The sequence below is a fragment of the Podarcis gaigeae genome (assembly GCF_964106915.1).
Source record: "Podarcis gaigeae genome assembly, chromosome: 4".
Taxonomy (NCBI): Eukaryota; Metazoa; Chordata; class Lepidosauria; order Squamata; family Lacertidae; genus Podarcis; species Podarcis gaigeae.
Window position 1 is genome coordinate 69,664,149 of NC_139677.1, and position 25,084 is coordinate 69,689,232.

Below are 25,084 nucleotides of genomic sequence, written 5' to 3' on the forward strand. Positions count from 1 at the left end.
AGGATCTCCACTGGCTGCCTATTAAAACCAAACCACTTTAAAAATTACTAGCATTTAAAGCAACTTTGCAACAGGGTTACCCGAAAGACCAGCAAAGACCACCCCACCTCTCACCTTCCACTCTCCAACATAGTTACAGTGCCCCCTAGGCTCCATGTCTTAAATCCACCTCTACTTGCAAAGTTGCTGAGGTGTAAGAGTGGGCAGTTGCCTCTTGGCATATTCAGTATCATTCAAAGCACACACAACCTGAAGAACTACCCACCCTTAAAGGAAAGGACAGGACTACTAGCCATGATGGCTATTCTCTGCCTCCACCATCAGAGACAGTATACTTCTAAATATAAGTTGCTGGAAACCACCAGGCAGGAGAGTGCTCTTGTACTCAGATCCTGCTTCAAGGTTTCCCGCAGTCCTTCAGTTGGTCACTGTGAGAACCATATGCTGAACTAGATGGACCTTTGTCCCGCTCCAGCAAGGCTCTTATGTTCTGAAGTGTGTGTACATTGCTTTGCATTCTGTGGTGAAAGAAAGGCAGGTTATAGATAAACATTTACAGCCACAGTCCTCTGGTGAAGTCCTTTTGCTTTTATTTTCTCTTGCTTTGCTTCTCAATCTCCCCTGCTTTTGTGTATAAGGCTCCCAGGTCGTTTCCTCTCCAGGAACTGACCACATTCAGACCTACTTATCTTCAACAAGCTTGCTGCCTCCTATGCCTTCAAATCATGGAATATATCACACTGGCATTCTAAGAGCTACTGGTGATTTAGATTACATTTGCCAGGCCAGAAGCTGTGCTTTACATACAAAATTAAAAAGAGGGAACTTAAATACAAGGTGTCATGTGAATAGTCTCAGTGAAATGAAAGTGATTCTAAATGCTAGCAGGAAGGACATAGTTTGATTGTACAAAAGGAACTTGACAAAACAAGGATGCTGCACAGACTTTTCACTCAAACTGATGGAACAATCTCTTTGGCTTAGCTTGTTACACAGTTAGCTAAAGGTCCTATACAATTCATTGTCTAACCTAACACTCATATTACCAGGAGTTGATGATGGGTGGGTGAATAGATGGTTAAAAAGTCCACTGAGAAGAGCAAAATAGTATCAGGAATTCTGAAAGAGTGAAGAATCTTGTGGCACCTTGAAGACCAACCATTTTACTATGGTATAAACATTTGTAGGCTAACAGCCCACTTCTTCACTGTATCAAAATGTTAGCCTAGGTAACAGGTGTAAATCCACAGTGGCTTCGGAAGAAAATGAAATGTAGGAAGAACAGACAGTGGTAACTTATTAAAATAACTCATCACTGTATTTCTGCATTTCATTTACCTTTGGCCTCACTGTTTATAATCCCTTTCTTCTTCCAACAATTAGTATCTATAGACCTGTAACTCAGGATAACACTTCATGTATCTGATGAAGTGGGATATTATCTGTGAAACTTTATACTTGTTAGCCTTTAAAATGCTGCAAGGGTTTTTGACGTTTTTACTGCAGCCAACCAACACAACCACCTTCTGGAAACTGACAGAGAAGGGAAATTGAAGCTTCATAAGTCTCTAAAAACCCATCCCCAAAATTAAAGCATCCTTTATTTTCAGCATATTTGGTATCTTCCAAAGGTCTTCATACATCTCAGAAATGGACAATTTTTGTTGTCAGGGAAGAAGAAAGCCTGCATGCCTCTTAACAGCAAATCATCAAAAGCAAGATCAAAGCTAATGCAAAGCAGAAGCTGCATCAAAATACTTGCAGGCAGATAGTGATCAAATGTGCTACTCCATTTACCCATCCCTGTTGATGGAACACCAAGAAAATCAACAAAGACAGTGAAACAAACCTTGTGGTTGCGTTCATATTGCCCTTTGCAGTGGGAAACATTCACTGATTTTTGCCTGCTAAAATTTTATATACATTCCACATGCCCATACAAAATATATCTGTAATGTCTCTCCTTTATCATAGTATAAATCCTGTTTGGTTCATCAATAAGAATGTGCGCATACTTTTGGCTTTCTCCAGAACTCATCTGTCATTTTGTGTATTGACGAATCCAGTCATAAAGTGTTGTGATCTTGGTGTAAACGCCAGGGCGATTCCGTCGAGCACATCCTTCACCCCAGCTGACAATGCCTGTAAGGTACCATCTGTTTCCTCTTCCTAAACAGGCTAATGGACCCCCAGAGTCACCCTAAAAGGAAGGACAGAAGCCTCACTTTTTGCTTCATTGCATAACTAATGCATATTTGCAGTTAGGATTGTGATATGATACACACTTTCACATTTGTGCTGTTTTATCAATTCTTATACAGTCATTTCCAAAACCCATAAGTCACCATGTGTAATTGTGGTCTGACGATATATTGTCTATCAGGTTCACATGGTGTTAGATGATACTTGTTGCCTGATGGGTGTGACTGGTTAAATGAATGCTTGAACTCCTGTGATTAGTGTTGTTGTTAACACTGTTTGGCACAATGTGTCTGATTCCCAACTAACATACTACTGCAGTCTAGACAACATGCTTTTACAGGTACACGACTTGAGCCAGGATTGGGAAGAGAGTCACCATGAGGAAGCCTGCTTCCACATAGCCTTAGAGATCCAGGAGATTCAGTTAATATGTAGGTGTGTGTTGCATGTGCCTCAGATATTATTTTATTTTACTCCAACATCAAAGGCAGAAAGGAATGAGGTTGAGGTTGATATGGCTCAAGAAGGCATATGTCAGTACAAATTGGTACTCATTTAGGATTCAAATGCAAGTATTCTTGAAATTAAAAGTTAAGAACATAATATTTAAAGAATCTTTAATGGACACGTCAGATAATTTTCTAGTCATGCTTGGAGTAGGCCCATTGAAATCAGTGGGACTTAAGTTAGTTGCTACTAACTTACTCCCATTGATATCATTGTGGTTACGTTTATTTAAAAAACTTCTATCCTACCTAATTTTCAAAATAAACTCAGTGGGTCTACTCTGACTAAGTCTGGATCCAACCCAGAGATGTCTAATGTCTTTTTTTCTATGGGAATAAGAAAACATTCCTGGAAAAAATAATTTTGAAAGGACTGATGTACAAATCAGTGTCACTTTTCACAATCATTTTCCACTTTACCTGACATGCGTCAATGCCACCATTAAGGTTCCCAGCACACAGCATCCGAGAAGTAATCAGATCGTCATAAAGCTTGTTGCAAACACTCTGATCAATTATTTTCACCTTCGCTTCTTGCAGTGTTTTTGCAAGTTCACCTACAACAACAGAAACATTGTATGGGTTAAGCATGATGGTTCTGATTGCAAAGTGAGAGGTAAAAAAAATAATAATCAAGATCTTCCTTAGATCTTTTAACTTTTCCTTGCCTATATGTTCCCAGAATAAAAAACGATTGGCACAGCACATGGTGAATTAAACTGAATAAAGGTTAATCTAATTGAACATTTCCAAATCTAAGCATATTACCTTCCTAGTGGCTTCTTAAGTTTACTATCCTCTAAGAATAAACTAAAATTAAAGAGTTCCATCATTTGTCACTGAGGATATGTATTTATAATTGCCACAAGTGATATCCAATTGAGCTAGGCCATATACCTTAAGTTATTTATTTATTACATTCATTATACTCCACTTTTTAGCCAAGGATGGATCCCAAAGTGGCTCACATTTACAATCCACAAAAAGGTACAATATATTAGGATGCCTGGCATTTGCAATAAACATATCCAGAAATGAACATACTATTTTCTTTTACGGCTCCCCAGCCAGTTACATAGCAGACAGTTCCATAAATTAATAGTCTACGACTGCTTGGTAAACATATGGGCTGTACCAGCTCATTGAAGAATACTGGTGACTCCATTTCCAACAGGGCAATGTCATAGTCTGAGATATATTGGTCATAATGTGGGTGAACAATGATCCTTTTGATCGATCTCATCGCTACGTGATTATCATTATTTCTGTTAATGACCTTTATACCCATATATGCTGTCCAGCCAGATGCTATAGAGTATCTGAAAAACAACAAAACGTGCAGTTTTCCATGTGCTCTTCTTATACGGGTCTCATTCATTTGAATGGGAATTGCATAATTTATTCATTTTATTATTTGTATTTATAGCTCAGCCTTCACCAAATTGCTCAGAAGGCAGGTTACTAAAAAAACCAAAATAAACCACCGCCCAAAAACTCCACATAAAACACATACAAGTTCTAATAAAATAAAACAACAAAACTAAGAAAATAACCAAAGCGGGCAACAGCACAGTTCACCAATCCAGCAGGAAGGAAGACTCCATTCAGCCCAAGGCCTAGATCTTGATTAATCATTTTTTTTAAAAAAAAACCTCAAGCTATCACAAAATACACTTTTGGGGAGGGGTCATTCCACAACCTAGGTCATAGAAGGCAAATCTTGTGGTTACTGTACGCCCCTAGTGATTATTTATCAGTAATGAATGCTTCACATTATATAATGCATACCTTATCGAATCGGAGTCCTGAAAGCAATGGGCAGCAGATACCAGCCAACTATTTGAAATAATAGATGCACCACATATATGGCCATATGTTTTTAGCTGCAAGCTGGCTTGCCAAGGCCACTTTCCATACTTTGCATCTTCACCACCAACAATTCTGGGTCTTTTTACCTGACTCCTTCCACATGCTAATAAAAAAATGAAATACATATGGAGGTTATGTATGTAAAAACAAAATACTCTACCAGTCATGCACTGCAATCCTGAACAGACTTTCTAGGGCACAAGTCCCATTTAGTTTAACTAGATTTTCTTTGGTAAATCTGCTTAGATTTGCATTGTAGAAGTGCAATTGCACATACATGGACAAAAGACCTACTAAGTATATTGGGACATCTCTCTTTCATGTAAAGGGTTTGTGACAGGGTTAGGTTCCTGAAGCCTTCCAGATGTTGACTTCTTACTTCTGTCACTTCCAGCCAGCATGGTCAATGGTCAAGGATGATGGGCAGATGGCATTGAGGCAGCATGACTGATTTTGACACACTACGCCCAGAGCCTAGGGGGTGTCACAGGGCAGCACAAGTAGGATGTAGTGAATTGAGCAGAATGGAAGATGAGAGGCAGGGAGAACTAAATATTCACCTCACACAGGGCACCGCTTGAAGTCTGCCCCTGCAATGGGAGTGGTTGTTCAGCAACATCTGGAAACCCAGAAGTTATCCACTCCTTATTGAGGAACTAGCTTTATAAATTTTTATTTTTTTATTTATACCCTGCCCATCTGGCTGGGTTTCCCCAGCCACCCTGGGTGGCTCCCAACAGAGGACTAAAAACAGAATAAAACTTTAAACATTAAAAACTTCCATAATCAGGGCTGCCTTCAGATGTCTTTGAAAAGTCTGATAGTTGTTTATTTCCTTGACATCTGATGGGAGGGCGTTCTGCAGGGTGGGCACCACTACTGAGAAGGCCCTGTGCGTGGTTCCCTATAACCTCACTTCTCGCAGGGAGGGAACCGTCAGAAGGCCCTCGGCACTGGACCTCAGTGTCCGGGCTGAATGAAGGGGGTGGAGATGCTCCTTCAGGTATACTGGGCCAAGGCCGTTTAGGGCTTTAATGGTCAGCACCAACACTTTGAATTGTGCTCGGAAACATAATGGGGGCCAATGTAGGTCTTTAAGGATAAACCCTAATTCAGAGCCATGTGTGACTTGCAGTGGATGCAACGCTCTCACACTTTGCCGATTCTTACTTCAGCAGAGAAATCACACATGTCAACATATCCCTTTGAACACATAGAGCTACTCCTTCTAATTAAATTATGAGAAATGTTATGACAACTCCTAGAGCTCCTTTCCCCCATCAATGCAGGGGATTTCTCCTGTGCCTTCAATGTATCATTGGAGCAAGGCACTGGTTTTTTATTTCAGATAAAGTTTTCCTGTTCAATTGATTTGAAATAAGGTTATTTGGTCGTGGTAGCTGGGGCTGATGGGAAATGCAGTCCAAGAACATTTCAAAGGCACTATGTTGGCTATCTCTGATGTAAGGCCTCTGTGAATGATGAGAACCTCAGTATAATGGTCAGGGAGGAGATGTAGGGAAGTACACACGTTGTGGTAGAGCTTGTGGCCTGTAGAAGAGATTGATAGCAACTGGAGTGAGACATGGTAATGGCACCCTTTCTTCTTCTCAATCTCCCTAAACTACAACCCTTAGGAATTACTATATGAGAACCTCTTCTCCTTACTGTATTGGACAGATTTTGTGCTCCAGTGTAGGCCTGGGCCATCAAGACAGAGCATAGAGCAAAGAGATAATATAGCAGCTATGTCACTGATGAAAAAGTACCATATTCCTAGATAATGGGTACCTAGGAGCTCCATGTGCACATTAGTGTGTACATAGTCCTGATCTGAAATACACAGACACATTTCAGCTCACTTCATTGTTCACTCATTATTGACTTACCACAGTTCATTTCATCAGATCCATCTGCACAGTCTCTTATGCCATCACACTCTGGGTTTTGCTTTATTGGACACTTTCCATTTAGACATTTATATGCATGCTGTGAGCAGCTTCTATAGGCTGAAAGAATACAGTGACAGATGAGAAACATAGCAATGATGCATTTCATGGTGCTGCCTCATAGGTCATGCAGCATAATTAAAGCAATGCATTTTCTAAAAATACATAGAATCACAAAGCTGTAGAGTTGGAAGGGACAATGACAGTCATCTAGTCCAACTCCCTGCAATGCTGGAATCTTTTGCCCAACGTGGAACTGAAACGCACATTCCTGAGATTAAGAGTCTCAGGCTCTACTGACTGAGCTAAATGTATAATTTCATAGGTGTCTTGGCAATATGTTCGATAACCTAGACCAGGGCTATCCAACATGGTGCTCTCCAGATGTTGTTGAAACTTCAACTTCCATTATCTATTAGCATTGGCCATGCTGTCTGAGGTTGTCTGAAGTTGCATCTGTTTTCTATCCTTGACTTCCACATGCCAAAAGTTCCATTTTGCCACTGGAAAAGCTGTTTAATGTAAAGATATTCAGATCTGATTCTGAAACCTTGTGCCCAGTAAACAACGCACACTTCTGTGTGCGCACAGTCTGTTGTGTGGCTAAAGTGCACAGGGGAGCTAGTTTTCTTTTTAAAAAGGTTTTGGCAAGAATTTTCTGCTTGGCAATTGTTTGCCCTTACGTAAACTTTTTGAATAAGTAAAACAACAGTTCACAATGTTTAAACTTTTCCCCATTTGCAGAACACGTTCTTCAGTATTCTTGAGATACTACTCTCAGGCAGTCACTATTTCATTGCTTTCACTGCCATGTCTAAAAGATGTTTTGTGCTTATCCTGGACAAAATGTCTTATTGTGGAGATTTAAAAAACAGACTGTTAAAAAACATCCTTGCAACATCTTTGGGTACTCATGCATTTAATAATTTTAAAAGTATGAATATTAGTCTTCAGAAAAAGCACACAAATGGGGTTTTTTCCTGTGTGGTAGGAACAAATATAATGTATGTTTTAGACATATTGCATTAAACAAGCATAAGATAAATCAGAAAGAGCTGTCAGGAAGGGGCAGTGCACTGCACCTGGCATCCCATCAGTGGCATTCTTAGTGCTTACTGAGAGAGGGAGGGATGCAGCAGCAGAGAGGTCAACATTGTGCAGATGCACCAGTGAGAGCACTGGATTAGCTCTGCTAGTGTGCCTGAGCTACCAACCTCACCCCTGCCTTGCTCCTCCCCCTCTTTCTCCCATAAACACTAGTGAGACCACTGATGGTAGACCAGATGGGTGGCAGCATCCCTCCCTGCCAACTGTTCCTGCAACAAATAAGAGCATGGTGCATATCAACATAACCATGAGAAAATGATGCAAGAACGCCCTACATTGCTGGCATTTTCGTAATTCCCAGTCTAAAATTTGTTTATGTTGTTCTTACCACAATTGTCTTCCTCCTCATCACTCTCACTTTCACAGCTGCCATCTCCTTTACAAGGCCTGGAATGGTGTTTACACTTCCCATTACCACAATTAGACTTCACGGGATTGCAGCCTAGGGAAGAATTTTATCATCAAGACTGTGGTGTTTCATTCAACAGCAGATGTCCCCAGAAAGCACATATCCACTGCCGTTGCTTCTTTTAAGATGAACCCTGGGAATTGTTGACAACCTTAGAATTCAGTTAGAAAGACCTAGTCCCACCTGAAACAAGTCCAAATCCTGGACTGAAAACTAGGAAGTACTATTAAACCAATATGAAATGAGAATATGTCCCAATAAAACATGGTCTTCTCATGCAGTAGACCAGAGAAATTTACTTTCTTTAGCATCACTACTGCTTAGTTTGCTATTCAAAGTTCTTTATATGAAATGAATCTCAATTCTTGACTGAGCTGTTAAAACACTTCACAAAATGAAAGGTATTTTTAATAAACGAATGGGTTAGGGAAGGGTCTGATGACCTGTAATGATATTCAAGCTCTATATGCTTAATGGCTCTGATTTTATTTATTTATGTCATAAAATTTATAAACTGTTTGATTGTTTAAAACTAACCAACCAATCAACCCTGCAAGCTGTTTTCTTTTCAGCCAATACCTTACCAAGCTATATTTACAATATTCTAATTAGCTCACGATGAACTCACCACAGTTTACCTCATCACTTCCATCGGCGCAGTCTTTCCATCCATCACATCTACTGTTTAAAGAGACACATGTTTTGTCGGAACATTTAAATTGCCTAGGACAAGCTGAAAGAATTGAAAAATATCAGACTACCATAGGTAATCATGATGACAATGAGTCACAGAGTAAAATTCTGTACTGTTATGACAGCTGAGTAGGATAAGATTTGTCCCAAACCCGCTTTGGTGACAGGGGAAAACATATTAGAATAGCTATAACCTTGTACCAGAGGACCAAAGTCAAATGGCAATGGACATACCCCAGCAGAGGCTAGAAGTTCTGGCTAATTTTGCAGCCAATAGCAGCACTCTACCAGAAGCATATAAGCACTAACAAGGTAACTGCAATCTTACAGTATCTCAGAGTCTGAGACAAGGGATCGTGTGGTGCCTGTTGCTGGACTACAGTTCCTATAAGCCCAGCTAACATCACCAATGGTCAGGGATGGTGACAGATTTCATGAATCCCATTTCCACTGCTTCAACTAGATACAGGGCATACACATTGATAGATCCAGGTAGGAATCCCATATCTCCAAGTGAGACTACTCTGACACCATCCATCTCTTAACCCAAGCAGAAGACAGCAAGGATTTTAGCTACAAAGTGTCCCACCTTTGTCTCTGCACCTAAAATATGTTCCAGCTAGACAATGTTTGGTGGCATGACCACTGACATGGAGTCACAGAAAGGTTATGAATGCTGGTGAGGTCCCTAGTTCAGACACCTTTGTTGGTGAATGCAGAGCACTCCACTGAACTTATTGGTATGGCTGGCCAAGCATTTATTATTTATCCTTCCCTGAAGGGTATGTTAGCACAAGGAACATAACAGTCATTGGAGACAGAGTTTCAGTGCAATTTCTTATATGGGATGGATGACTAATGACTACACTATATTTTCAAACAGGTTTGTAACCCAATACAGACTTTCGGTCTGCCACTAGGAGAGAGGGAGGTTGGTTGGGAATGGAATAGTATCTTGTTCATAACAGCCCTTTTTAAGTCATTCATCACACTGCCCATGTCTTTCTACAGTCAACCAAACAGTCCTCCATCACCCACAGAGATACCAACCCATTGAGATCCAGTGTGGTATACTGGCAGGGCAAAAAGCCCAGAATAAAATTTAAGATATTAACTGATGCAAAAGACAGAGGGGGGTTTGCCCTGCTGGACTTAAAACTGTACTATGAATCGGCAGCTTTCTGCTGGTTGAAAGACTGGCTACTTCTTGAGAATACAGACATTTTGGATTTGGAAGGTTTTGATAACAGATTTGGTTGGCATGCATATATATGGTATGACAAGGTAAAAACTCATAAAGGATTTAAAAACCATATTGTCAGGAAAGCACTATACAATGTTTGGATTCGATATAAGGACTTGTTGGAAAATAAAACCCCTAGGTGGCTGTCACCAATGGAAGCAAAGGAGATGAAAAAGCTTAATATGGAATCGAAATGGCCAAAATACTGTGAAACTTTAGAGCAAGAGAGTGGAACAATCAAATTGCAGAGTTATGAAAAAATGAAGTCTAAAGTACGAGATTGGCTTCATTACCATCAAATAATGGAAGTGTTCAAACAAGACAGGAAAATTGGCTTCCAGGTGGAGAGATCAAAACTAGAAACAGAACTGTTAGAACCCAATACTAAGAATTTGTCAAGAATGTATAACCTGCTGTTGAAATGGAATACACTAGATGAGACAGTTAAATCAGCTATGATTAAGTGGGCACAAGACATTGGTCATGATATTATGTTTGCTGACTGGGAACAGTTATGGACCACCGGTATAAAATTTACGGCATGTAATGCCTTAAGAGAAAATATTATGAAAATGATTTACAGGTGGTACATGACCCCAGTCAAGCTTGCAAAAATTTATCATTTGCCCAATAATAAATGTTGGAAATGTAATGAGACTGAAGGTACCTTCTACCACCTCTGGTGGACTTGCCCGAGGATTAAGGCCTTCTGGGAAATGATTTATAACGAAATTAAGAAGGTACTTAAATGTACTTTTCATAAGAAACCAGAGGCATTTCTCCTGGGCATAGTCGGCCAAGTGGTGTCTAAGAAGGATAGGATGTTTTTTATGTATGCCACCACAGCAGCAAGGATTCTTTTAGCAAAGTATTGGAAGACACAAGAACTACCCACATTGGAAGAATGGCAGACGAAGGTGATTGACTATATGGGACTTGCGGAGATGACCGGCAGAATCCGTGACCAAGAAAAAGAGACGGTGGAAGAAGATTGGAAGAAATTTAAAGTATATCTTAAGAACTGTTGTAAAATTAAAGAGTGCTAAAATGTCAAGGGAAAAGAAAATATTGAATTATAGCTGTAATTGATTAAGTATGAGAAGAAGCTAAAAAAGAAAATAAGTAATTAGACAATTGGTGTGAGGAGTTGTTGAAAAAATCTCAAAACAGGGATGCAGAAAAGGGGAGGTAAGGGGAAGTCTGGGAAGTAAGGTTTACGAAAAAGAGGTTTGAAATTATACATGTTTATATGTTTTGTTTGTCTATGTATTGTGTGTTGTTTTGTTTTTAATCTGTGTTGGAAAACCAATAAAAAAATTAAAAAAAGAGATCCAGTGTGGTATAGTGGTTAGGGTGTTGGACCTGTAGGACCTGGGTGACCAGAGTTCAAACCCTCACGCAGCCATGAAGCTCATTGGATGACATTGACTATTTGTTTATTCACAAGCCCTCAACCCACATGTATACCAATCATTAGGGGTAAGCATTTTTCTAGCAAACCAAAAAATCAAACATTTGTTGAACTTTCAATTGTAGTCTCAGATCTGCTGACTCCTCCTGCTTCATAATAGGGATAGACATAGGTGTGAAGGAGGCACATTTGGGACAAGCTAGAAGAACTGTGTTCATACTCAATCAGTAAATGACCATGATAATGCTATTAATACTTCGTACATCTGTGTCCACTTACGGTCTGTGTGGCTGAAAGCTCTGAATTCAATATGAAAACCCCTGTGTGTGACCAGTTCATCTGAATGGAAATGGATGGCCACTGAATAGCCATATTCCTTGACCCTGCTGCCTTCCCCAATAGGTTTACAATATCTGATATGAATAAAACACAACAAAATTACAGATATATAATACATCACTATAATAGAACTAATCAAAGAGTGTATTTGCAGTGCGATTCTATAGTGCATGCTTACGCAGATGTAAGCCTCATGGAATTTGATGGGACTCCCAGGTCAGTAAGTATAGGATTGCAACCAAGCGGAGCAACCATAAGATGGTGGTGGAGAGATTCTATAGTGGACGGTGTAGAAGTAGGGTCAATGGAAGGGAAAATAAGTACCCCATCTCCAAGGCTGGCACAGTTCTTTCCTTGGTTTGGCGAGGCAGTGAGAAGGTGATGGAGAAACCAGGAGGTCTTTGGACCCAAGGCGTCCCTTTTTCTTCCTACTGCCTTCAGCTCACTGACAGTGGGAGAGTAATTGCAGTGGAGCTTTCTGTGGAAAGGGATGTCCATAGCATCCTATGGTCTCTCAGCCTCCATCACAGGCGGCACAGGACTGCTCCTCTTTAATTGCATTCATCATAACTTGTCGTTTTGACAACTTCTCATGACTCAAGATTGTGTTACAGTTGTCATTTTTCAGAATTCCAGTCCAGATTAAGGACTCATCTGTGCTATACATTTAAAGCAGTTTCATGCCACTTTTATCATTCATGGCTTTCCCCAAAGTATTTTAGGAACTGTACTTTGTTAAGGGTGCTGAGAGTTGTTAGGGGACCCCTGTTCTCCTCACAGAGCTCCATTTTTCAGAAGTAAGAGGGGGTGTCAGTTAAACCACTCAGTCAGTTGAAATTTGGTTCTATTGTGGTAGGGTTGCTTTGTGTCCTCATTTTCCAATACACATCCTCTTTTTCAGGGGCATAATTTCTGTCTGGGTAGATTTTTTTAATTTGCCAAAATGTCTCCGGCTATACTTGATGAATGTGTCATAGACATAATGAATGGTCTTCTCTTCCCCTGCCCCCCTCAGCAATATATCACAGCTTCTATGGCCTACATATAGTAGGGGTATTTAGTCATCATAGTGTCCTCTTTTTTGCTCTTAAAAATATGGCAACCCTACATTGTGGCAAAATGTGGTCAGTTTTTCAAATTTTATTATTCTAATTTGACTTACAACCCTTTCCTTTTTTAATTATCTATAACCAGAAACGACTCTTCACCTATGGATGTCAACAGAGTTGTTTCAAGAAAAGTAGAAGAAAAGGTTGTAGCTCACCTAATTCCATCAATTTCCAACCAATCTTTATCACATCTATTGGATCCAAGGGATGGTTCCTGAACTTGTATTACAAGAATTTTTAGCAGCAATCTATAGCCAGGCAGTGGTGCCTAAGATATAAAAAAGCATTTAAAAAAATAAAAAGCATGGGGAAGAACATTTATTGTACTTTTAATACTTAAAAACAACCTGCCTCTTGGTCCTAAGCACATGAACAGTGCGATCCTGTCTGGTCTACTGAGATGTAAGTCCTACCAAGTTCAGTGGTACACCCAGGGAAGTGGGCATAGAAGGTATGGGAAACTTGTGCGGCCATCCAGATATTGTTGGACTACAGTTCCCATAATTCCTAAGCACTGCTCAAGTTGGCTGGGACTGATGGAAACTGGAGTCTACGAACATCCAGTGGACCACAGGTTCACTACCGTAGATTATAGAATGGGATCCATTACACACATACCTGGAACATACCCTCTCCCCTGTTGGTTTCTGTTGGGAGACGGATGTGATGTTACTGGTTTCTTGTTCCTTTGTTCTTCAGTTGCTCTCTGCTTTCACAGAGAGAGCATGTATATTTCTTTTCTGTCTGCGTAGTGAGAAATAAAGCCTAGCAATGTAGCTCATATTTCTCATCCCTTCTGCTGTTTTGGATACTCTGGTGAATGGGGAATGTGCCTGGAGCCTTATCAAAGGCTCAGGTCATTAATCATTATCGGAGGAGATTCCGGAGGGCTCGACCAGAGGAGTAGCTCGGTCGTAGCGGAGATTCCGACACCCCCCCCAACTTAACATAGGCGGGATGATAACGGAAACAAACCCCCTTCTTTCAATGAGCATGAGATTGCAATGTGTTTATGTGCCCCGGTTTTCCCACTGCAAAAAGTACCATATTGGCCTGAATATAAGCCGCACCCAAATATAAGCCACACCTTTAAAATTGGAGGGGGGAAAGAAAAAAATACCCGAATATAAGCTGCTCCATTCCTCGCTGCTCCTGGGCATACTGGGCAGGGAGGTGGGAACTGCACTGTGTTGCTGGCGGCCTTTCCCCTCCCTCATTCTCTCCCTTCCCGGCCTTGGGGGAGAGGATGGGGGACTACATGCGGGGTGGGCGCCGCTTTGCCGCGCTCCTGGCTGCATACTGTAAGATCATGAATATAAGCCACACTTTAACTTTTCATGGTCAGAATTTGGGGGAAGGGAAAAGTGAGGCTTATATTCAGGCCAATATGGTACTTTTAAGCTTTCTGCCTTGCTTACCAGGCTCTGGGAAAATCTTACGTGGGCTCGCAAAATGTAGTGATATCTCAGATGGCCCAGAGATATCCCACAAGGGCCTCCTGAGCCTGTGTGAGATCTTCCCTGAGCCTGGTAAGAAAATCTAAGAGCTTTTAAGCTCTTCACCTTGCGTGTGTTTCATTTGTTCAGTTCCAGCTGGCCAGCTGCCAAGAGCGTAAAGCTGTGATCGCACACGTTACACGTGTGCAAGATGTGAGTTGACTGCAATAGAGAGTGCAGTAGGATCATGAATGCTACCCTAGTCTCTTCGAGGAAGATTAGGGCACAATGTTATAACAATCCAAAATCCATATTAGGCTGATATAATGCCTATTTCTCCTCACCACACAAACGATAATCACATGTATGTAAGATCTGTCATTTCATTTAAAATTATTTCCTTCTGTTTTTCTGGTCTCCTTGTTTTAGAAGAGCTTTCTTTTTTGGGGGGGGGAATCAAGTTTTTAAAAGATTTTCATTAAAAAGTTCTCTGTTACTTCTAAGAGTACATACTCTAATAATCCAGTGGCAGTCAATATTCGGTGGATAGTAACTTGGGTAGTATGGAGAAATTACAGTCCCATTCCAAGAGATGTATCGACCACCACATACTAAGGAGAAAATAAAACAAAACATTATTATTCTGAAGAACTGCTCATCTCTTGTTATGGAAAGCATGGGAAAAGCTCTTCTTGAAGTGAATGGAAGGTTTTTTTTCATATGCAAGTAGCTGGTCCGAGGTGGTGGAGCAAAAAAGAATTACTATAGGTGGGTAGTATTAAATTCACCACCACCACCAAATATAGATCAGGTGTTCTGCGTGGGCAACCTGATTTTAAAAAACCTGCATCTAAGTGCACAGTTGTGGAGCTAATAGATCATCTGGCTTTTCCCTCAGGAAAGAAAGAATGGCATAGAAATAACTCTCTCTACTCTGCTAGGCCAAAGGGGTTCTTCCTTTCTCATTGTGCAAGGGAAAACACATACAAAGTACGATGATTCACTTATTTCCCCCTATGCATCATACAACAAATGACATTTGGAACCCCCTTCACTGACTTTCAGAAGCTGGTTGTTTTGCTGCTCAGAGAATATGCTTTCACAGTGATGAAATGTGGAGGCAGCTCAGTTTGCCACCATCCGCTTTGAGAAAAATTTGCAACAGATTTGTATACGTTTGTAATAAGAAGGGTGACAGAATTAGTATTCCCCCCAAAGCATCTTTCATCACTTGGCTCACTCTTCTAAATGCCATTGTGAACTTGAGAGAGCTACTGTCCCAAGTCACTTGAATCACGAGTCATTCAATACAGCCAAAAAGTGGATAGTTTCATGCAACCCATGTCAGTCTTAGAGAACCCTAATATTATTATAGAGTCAGGTCAAAATAATCCTTGAATCCATGTCTAACCCCATTTTAAATCCACATAAATATTTCAAATATAACACAACTACATGTGAGCCATCAAAAGTTGTTCACAAACAATGCTTGGCATCTGGCAACTACATACCAATTTTAGGAACTGCTTGAAAATATGCATTCAATATATTGCTCTCTTTTCTTCGGTCCAATGAGAATGTGACCAACATGACATTACTCGATGAAGTTAAACGTATAACTGGGGACGTCCAGGCCCCGGACGACCCACACCATCTGAAATACATCCAGGCAGATTACAAAGCTGATTTGGACAGCAGAAAATCTCTTCCACTACTATACGTACCACCCAAGGGGCCTTGGGACACAGGGTGCTCTATCCCATGTAATGAGAGAGAGAGAGAGAGAGAGAGAGAGAGAGAGAGAGAGAGCGCACTGCTTTGTGTCTATGGAGCAAACTTTTAATTTTTATTTATATAATTTTTATTACATTTTCTAATTTACATTTCAAAATATTCATTTAAACAACCTTAAACCAATGACTTCCCTTCTTTTTCCACAGTTCATTTTGCATACCTTAAAGGTAAAGGGGCCCCTGACCATTAGGTCCAGTCGTGGCCGACTCTGGGGTTGCGGTGCTCATCTTGCTTTATTGGCTGAGGGAGCCTGCGTACACCTTTTGGGTCATGTGGCCCGCATGACTAAGCTGCTTCTGGCGAACCAGAGCAGCGCACGGAAACGCCGTTTACCTTCCTGCCGGAGCGGTACCTATTTATCTACTTGCACTTTGACGTGCTTTCGAACTGCTAGGTTGGCAGGAGCAGGGACCGAGCAACAGGAGCTCACCCCATTGCGGGGATTCGAACTGTGACCTTCTGATCAGCAGCTCCTAGGCTCTGTGGTTTAACCCACAGCGCCACCCGCGTCTCTTCGCATACCTTACATCCCTGCATATTTTACATAAACTAAACCATTCTGTAATCCATTGCTACATCCATCAAAACTTATTTACACTGTTGGATTTATCTTAAAGCCACCAGCATTTTTAAATGAACACAGTTTTCATCCATGTATACTGTAAACATTTTCCGGTCTTCTTTAAACATACATTCTTCTTGTTCTCTATATGTTAAAACTGCAAGCTGTGTGTATTCCATCAGTTTAAATTGGCATTCTTCTTTGGTTGGGACCTCACTCATTTTCCATTTTGAGGCTAGCATACATAAATAGTCTTTTTTGACACCTGGAAATTTATCCCCAACAAAAAGGACTCTGTTTTGTTTTTGTTTTTTGAAAGGCACTTTTAAACATTTCCCCCCAGTTCATTATATATCATTTCCCAATACTCTTTTACAAGTCCACCACATATGATAAAATGTACCCTCAACCTCATTAGATCTCCAGCATGGAGCAAACTTTTAAAATGCTCTTACCTTGTAATGATCTTATTTTGCAGAGGGAGAAGGAAGTCATATGCGGATAGCCTGTGAGATGCACAGCTCCCAGGAGTCACGCTATGCAAGGGAACAACCACTAGTCTCACAACGTGGTCCGATGGAACTCGCAGCCTCCACTGATAAAAAGGTCTCTTAGGATTCATCAGTGTTAAGGTCCTATTATTACCAGGCTTTGCATAGAGGTCAAAGGCCACTGGTAGACAAAACCAAAATAAATCAGTGGCTGAAAAGCAGAAAAGCAGAGAAATGAATCCAGACCCTGTCGGCCCAGATCCCAGGAACCAGTTGTCTACGCCACAAAAGGCAGGCTTGTCCATCACATCAGACAAGGACTGAATACATTATGAGACAGCTCTGTGCTATGCTCTCACCCCATGAAGTTGTCCTCCTTTGGGACAAGGCGGAGGCACAAAGGAGATGAAAAAGGATCTACACTGGGCACCTGATTAGTGGCTAGAAGACTTGAATTTCTCTGTACCAAGCCAGCACCTTTCACCAGATAATTGAATGCAAAGCAGCTCTAAGTGCATCAACTATTGGAAAAAGCAGGTGAAACACATCAGCTTAAGTAGAGCACACAGTTGGAGACAATTCCTCTTTCTTACAGCACTTTCTTAAGCACAATTGTTTAGAAATCTTACTGAGGTCTATGGGGCTTACTCCCGACTACAGCTGTATCCTTAAGGTAAATACAGAAAACATCATTTGTATAATATCTAACCCTTCCGGCATTAAAAAGATCATTGTGAGCTTCACCATACCCATTGTGCGGATGAGGAATCATGACTGACTTGTCCACAGCTGTTGAGGCGAACAGTTTAATTGTTAGTCCACTAAGTCAAGCCAGCTCAAAATTTCTCAGATCCATAAACCATGTCAGCATATCGGTCTTCTTCTTTTTAGTTTATCCAGAGGTTAAGACCATATTGTGGCCCAGCCAGCAGGACTAAACAATTACGGTTCTTCTCACATATCATCCCATTAATTACAGTCATATTGTAGGGACAAAACAGCTCAGAACTGATCTGCTGTTATCATGCCATAATCTTTGAGCAGCATGCTTCAAGGCACAGAAGCAATTCCCAAAAGAGAGGGAGATTTTTGTTCTTATCTTTGGTGAAGGGCTGGAGCAGAGATCAAGGCTTCTGGCCCCTTCCAGAGATCCTACTCAGATGACATCTGTGGGGGTAGGAATACATGGATGGAGGGAACAGTACTGGTCTTGCTGCCCTCATTTCCCCCATCTGCTTGTTCACCTAAAGCTGTGGACAAAGCCTATGTGTGCTCTGTTTACTACTTCAAGATACAGGAGCTGGCCAGCAAGTGCACTCCTGATAATCTACTGCTGCCGCCGCCACCACCACTCTCTTCCACATGTCTCTAGCAAGTTCTTATACAGCCTTTATAAAATAAGCAAATAACTCCTCATACCTCACATTTTGAGAGTGCAACATTGATTTAAATTGGCCAATTATGCAACTGACAAGTGGGGCCTGTAAGAAAAATGCTGCAGTGTGGAGCTCTCCAGCCAGCCATGTCCTCTTCTAAGATAGTCCATTCCATTCCCCTTTTCCTCAGTTTTCAGTCACAAGTACACATAACTGTCAATCAGCTCAGTGCTCATTTTGGGGTTCAGTTCTCCTTATGTCCCTTCTCTGCCTGTTGTATGATTATTATCCCTCCCTCTTATGCATGGATAGTGCTATTTTGGCAACATGGGGATCCATACACAGACTTCAGTTTGCCACTGTTATAACACCATCTACTGAGAAACTTTGAATGGATTACAGTCCCAGATTTAGAAGATTAGGAGAAGGCCCTTTGGAAATGCTTAAATAGTCTGGATTCATTTTTATAAGCTGAAAATAGGGATGCAGAAGAAATTTGATTTTGTTTGCATTTTAACAAGGAACTACATAATTTGCATTTCTCAAACCGCAGGGTGAACCAAAACACAACTATCCTTCAACATTCTCCCTTTTCAAAATTTTGCAGTCCAGTTCTCCATCTGAACTCTTTCTCTCTCTGGCATCTGTTAGGGAAGCATCTATGCAAAATATCTTTATTAGTGAACATAACATACAAAAAAGGGTTTTGTAAGGGAAAATTGCTTGCATAAATATGTATATTAGTCAACACTGGATGCAAAAATCTGTTTATTAGGATAAATTCATGTCATGCTAAAGGGCTGGTGAATTTTCATGAAGATTTCGCAAAGATTTTTTAAAGTGGCAGATTGCTGCAGAAATGTGGAGAGCTGAAATGAATAGGTCTGTCCATCTTTGCAGACAATAGTTGCAACTGACTCAGAGTGCAATACTTTTTTTTCTGCAGAAGCAGCCTTGGAATGAAAATGAGTTGCATAGGAGTGCAAAGGTGGCCTTGAGCAACCCTGTTCATTTCCATGACTCTTCAGCTGGAGATGTTCCTCTTATTCACTGAATCCTTTAGGTTCAACTTAAGAGCAAGCGCTGATGAAACAAAAGAAAGTTGTGCTGGAGCAACATTTGAAATGGTGTGCCATTGGACAATGGGGACAAACATAGCTCTTACCTGCTTTCCATGTCACATCATAGTCCATAGAATCTGAAACTAAAAATGATGAAGAATCCTCAAAATTAGTGGCATATGCATTCCTATGAATTATTGGAACTTCTAAAGAATATAAAAAATAATGTTACCAAAGAGCTCCATGGTAATAACATCAAAATCCTCCTCCAAAGAATATACTTCAGCTGTGCTGTTTTCAGTTGCAGGTGCCCGTTTACTGAGTATTTGCTTTTGCTTCGTCGAAGACAGATTTTGAATAGAAAGAACCATATCTTGAGGGGCCCAAAATGTACTCCAGTAATAAGCTCGAAGGCCACTCTTTCCTTCACTGGAGGAAGATGACAAAATAAGATTGAAGAAGAGCATTGGCTTGGAGAGGGACGTCTTGTTCCTCTCTGCCTGTGCTCAAGGGTATCAGGGCAGATTTGCAGCACATGGGGAGAAGTCTGTGAGTTAAATGGGGTCACACATTCAAACTACAAGCACCAATCAATCCATGCTCACAGAGACTTTTTTTTCTTTTTTCCTCCCTAGGGAGATTCCTGCTCACATGAAGATGGTTGTTTACTATTCAGATCCTGCACTTCACCATAAACTAAGGGTGAAATGCAACCACTAACAATGTGGCTATGCACATCTGAAAGGAGCTGGTGAACTGGGAAGTCCTTGGTTCACATTTAACCTCAGTTGCACAATATTTATGTGGCATTATACATGACTGTAGACCAGTTCCTGTCTATTCTGAATCTAGCGTGCTCCCACCATTGGTTTGGGAAGCTGTATAAACACCATTTTAGCCACAATCCTTAGGTATCGTGCCATTTCTCATGAAATACTATGCTCTGATATCCATCTCCCCCCTCAAACAAACAATCAAAAACAGCTTTGATCCAAACAGAGAAAAAGAGCAACCTAGCTTCATTTTAATCTGGTAATGTGTACCCAGCCCAAGTCACTGTCTCTCAGCCTCATTCATCTCATGAGGCATAATGCTCATATTGAGGTGGGAAATGTCTTTTGAATGTGTTTAAAATGTATATTGTGTATGCAGCAAAGGCAGAAATGAGCTGCATTGAACTAAGTTTCATTGCTTTTGTATATGTTCTTTGACTTGGGCAGCAAATAGTCTTAGACCAGTGCTAACCATCCACTGACCTTCACATTCACTTCCCCTGCTTAGACTATTTCAAAAAGGCTCATGATTCATCTGAGATGGAATGGGAAGTTTATTTAGAATTCCAGCCAAAGTCTAATCTGAACTGGAATAAGACTAAATGCCTAATGAGATCCTCTACTTAATATTATTATTTTCTGATTTTTGAAAACATGAATAGAAAAGACAACAAATGCCTACAGTCTGAAAAGGGGTTTTTGAAATTCTGGTACTTACCTAAAAGCAGTAATAACAGATGTCAAGTAATAATTCCCTAAGGCAGAAGATCCATACAATTCTGGAAACTGAGAGTTAAATGATTAGAAAACTACATATAAAGAACAAGAAAAGGTCTGTAAAATATACAGTTTTTTAAAAGTGTTCTGAGTAACAAAAACATTTTCTTGCCATTGTTTTATGTCTAGCACAAATAAGTAGGTAGCCAGCACTGGTCGATTCATTTTTACAAGGCAGCATGATACTGATTCTTCATGAAATAGTAGTTATTGAATGACAAAAATCAGTATTGATTTAGATTATTTAAGATCTCTGTCATTTCTGGCTTCTAATCAGGTCATGGTCCACTCATGCAACCCATGCACAAAGCAGCTTTGAGGTACCTGGTGAATTCAGTTGGGAAATGCAGGCTAACAGAGAGATGCTTTGTATTTTCAAGCCTTCTGTTAGCACGGAGCTAGAAAAGTGTATTGATCTCGCAAATAGAGTAAACTTGGGAGAGAAGTGCAAGAAAGCAAGTATTGTTGTGCTGGAAGAGGGAATTTGAAAAGAGGATTGATTTAAATATAAACTAATTGTCCAAAAATCTCCACAAAGAAATGCACTAAGGCGGCAATCATATACAAGCTTACTAGGGGCTAAGTTGTATTTAACTCAGTGGGGACTATTTCTGAGTAGGCAGAGGATATATATGAAATATCTACTGTGCAAAGCCAAAGAAGACACAACTCTGCTTACAGGAAATGGACCGGAGAGTGTGTTTTTCTAATTCTAGAAAGCTTAAGATAGTTCAGTTCCTAAAGCATAACGTCAAAGTGGCACCCTTGTTCAACAGCAAAAATACAAATTGACCACTTTTTGGGTGGGTGTGAAAAGTGCTGCCCATACCAGGTTGTCTCGGCATGCTTAGTGGGAAGACTGACATTGGTAATGGTCTTCAATTTTGATCAAGCCACCACAATCCTCCCTTTAAGGCAACTCAAAAAAAGATAGGTGCATGTCCCTTAACCGTGCCTCAGCAGGTCTAGTTTCATCAGCGGCATATCCCAAGTACAAAACCTATCAAATGAAATTTGAACCAAAATGTAGTCCTTTATATTTTCCATAGGCAAACTCACACAATTCTGGACAGCTTCAGCTTGCAATATAAACGTATGCGATTTGGGGTGCATTAGGTCACTTGTGTAGGTCAAGTTAGGAATTTCTAGACTTCCACCAATGTAGATGAAAGAGAATGCAGGAGCTGAAAAGAAGGGAGGGGAAATATTAGCAAAACAAAAACAGGTTAGTTCGTGTGGGGGGGGGGAGGTTGCTTAAAAAGGCATAACTTCTGTATTAATAGGAAGACCCTTCCTTTTAATACACAACATCAAATCAAAGTCAACTACAAAATTTTATTCAAAAAATACTATCAGATGATCTTCCGTATTCAAATGGAAATCCACTTTCACTGGATTCAATTGAAGACACAACTATTGGATGACTCTGACTTTTGTCAGTGCCTGCTCATAATATTCTCAAGTGATCAAGAAGGTGTATGTAGGACTTTCTTGCACACACTATGCAAATGCTTAACTTTGAAATGTTATTGATTTTTATCTGTATGTTTTCTAACCATTTTTTTAAAAGGTTCAAGCTAAATTCAGACCCAAGGGGCAACACTTTTAAATTATTTGGCTTTGCAGTTAGTGTAGAATTAGCAATATTTGCAAACCATAGATCCTGAGTACAGAGTGTTCCCCCATTGCATCAACTTTTTGCATTAGTGGAAAGCAGATTTGTTAAAGAAAAGCCACTCAGAGTGGCTGGGGCAATCCAGTCAGATGGATGGGGCTACAATTAATAATAATAATAATAATAATAATAATAATAATAATAATTTCAGCTCATAGATTCCTTTTTGTTGTATTGGGACCACTATCTAATGAGTTTAGGACAAAAAGACAAAAAACACAAGATTCTCATAGTGTGCCAAAACTAGTTGGTTATGAATATTTGTCATAAACACGATACATCATTGGCAACCCGGAACTAAATAAAAACCCATTAAAAATAGTTTTGACATCAACCTGCTTGAAAAGCAATGAGGGCAACCTTTACATGCTTATAGAAATTAAAAGCTTGCAATAGTGACACTTACATAACGTATAGTACAGCACCAGCAGAATCACAGTGACAGTCAAGGAAATCACAGGTAACGTTTGTAAAAGACATCTTTTCCAGAAATGAAAATGCACTTTTTGGCCAAAAGAATGCTTTCGACTCGCAATATCTTCTTGTGAAGCCTGGCTGTGATGAAAAGGCAGACCCTGTTCAAGAAGGAAGGAAGGAAGGAAGGAAGGAAGGAATCGGCAAGCAAATCGAGGAAAATGATTCTGCCTTTGCTCAGCTGACAAGCGAATTAATCGTTGCATTATTCATGAGCAATTTACAAGTGTGTTAGGAAACCAAATTGCAATTTCTTACCAGTCCAGAGAGAAACTGTGAGTCACAAGGAGTAGGTATGCTGTATATAACAGAGAGGCGCCTGGATGGGAAAGACCTCATGATGATGCTTCCCTGGTTTGTTCTGCCGTTCTACATATCAAAATCCTTGAAGCAACTAGGGTTTTTGTATTTGGAACCTCAGGGGAAACAATGCCTTTCCCTCTTATTGTTGTCCTTGGTTCTCCTTTGCTATATGACTAAACAGCCTCCCGGCTAAGCACCTGTGGTTCAGGTAGTAGGTGGGAAGGAAAATAAGCCACCCTGACTGTAACTCTTTCTTTTCCAAACAGGGCAGATGGGATCAGGTTTACACAAAAGGAATCTCGGGTGAGATAGCATCTCCTTTGAAAATGGACAAATGAGACAAACCCCAATGCTATTCATGCAAAAACTTTGATAGCAGCGCTTTACAGCATGCGCACCAGCATTTCTTAAAACAAAGGGAGGGGAAAGAATATCAGCTGTAATGAGCAACTCGGACAATGACTGAAATAGCCTGAGTGAAATCAAAGGAACTTACTGACCCTTTTAAAATGCTTACATCCTTGCAACAAAACCAAGTGAACCGAGAACAGTAATTAAGAACACAGAGGGATTTTGTTACAGCATGGTTACGGTTGAGGGACGTATTTAAAAGTCTGAAAACCTTGCACACACTTTACCCTTTTGAGTAGAACTTCTTGGCTTCTTTGTTTACAGGACACTGGGGGGAGGGGTATTTAAATGATATAGGGTTTTTTAAAAAATAAATAAAAAAAATCTGCTTCTGGAATGATGTTATTCTTAACCTCACCCCACCCCAAATAGAAAAAGAAAATCTATCAACAATTTAGTTAAATTAAAAGCCTATTATGAACTTACAGAAACCCAAGGTTATCTAATATCTAGCATAGTTGCCCTGTGCATCTTTGGCATGCTAACATGCTTTGATGGTATGATGAGATCAGAATCGCAACATTTTACTGGCATTTGTCGGTATTCTTCACTGTGCTGTGTTGTGGACTTTCAAGCAGGAGAGGTAGTAAAGCGGTTCCTCTCTTGACGGTTTAATAGCAGGGCATTCCCCCTGAAGGTAGTGAAGGGTAATAATACACACCATAAATTTGAAACATGTTTAAAGCATATTGCTTCTCTTGGGATTTGTAGTTTACCCCTCACACAGCTACAGTTCCCAGCAACCATCGCAAACTACAGCTCCCAAGATTCTTTGGGGGTAGTCATGTCCTGTAAATATATGATGTATATGTGTAGCCCAAGTTAACTCATTTTACTTTACACCAGAGTAATAGGTGTACTTTGTCTTGTGTCCTGCTGTAGCAGGAATGTGGTTCATAAATGTGTAAAACAACCACATAAAGTGGTACCTCGGGTTAAGAACAATTCATTCCAGAGGTCCATTCTTAATCTGAAACTGTTCTTAATCTGAAGCGCCATTTTAGCTGATGGGGCCTCCTGCTGCCGCCACGCCGCCAGAGCACGATTTCTGTTCTCATCCTGATGCAACGTTCTTAACCCGAGGTACTATTTCTGGGTTACCGGAGTATGTAAC

The 25,084-nt window shown here is 40.4% G+C and overlaps 1 protein-coding gene across 1 annotated transcript; it reads right to left on the reverse strand.

The window, feature by feature from the left end:
• Nucleotides 1-134: 134 nt before the first annotated feature.
• Nucleotides 135-23,726, reverse strand: LOC310844143 (suppressor of tumorigenicity 14 protein-like). Its single transcript, XM_083737911.1, has 18 exons — nt 23,515-23,726; nt 23,189-23,357; nt 22,167-22,291; nt 21,049-21,116; nt 19,790-19,986; nt 19,662-19,700; nt 17,085-17,301; nt 15,785-15,927; nt 14,787-14,884; nt 12,993-13,105; nt 11,669-11,802; nt 8,671-8,775; nt 7,962-8,075; nt 6,467-6,586; nt 4,497-4,680; nt 3,753-4,027; nt 3,129-3,265; nt 135-2,200 (listed from the first exon to the last, which is right to left on the reverse strand). The coding sequence occupies exons 1-18, from the start codon at nt 23,593-23,595 to the stop codon at nt 2,042-2,044; spliced, it is 2,478 nt and encodes an 825-aa protein (XP_083594037.1). The 5' UTR covers nt 23,596-23,726; the 3' UTR covers nt 135-2,041.
• Nucleotides 23,727-25,084: the final 1,358 nt, after the last annotated feature.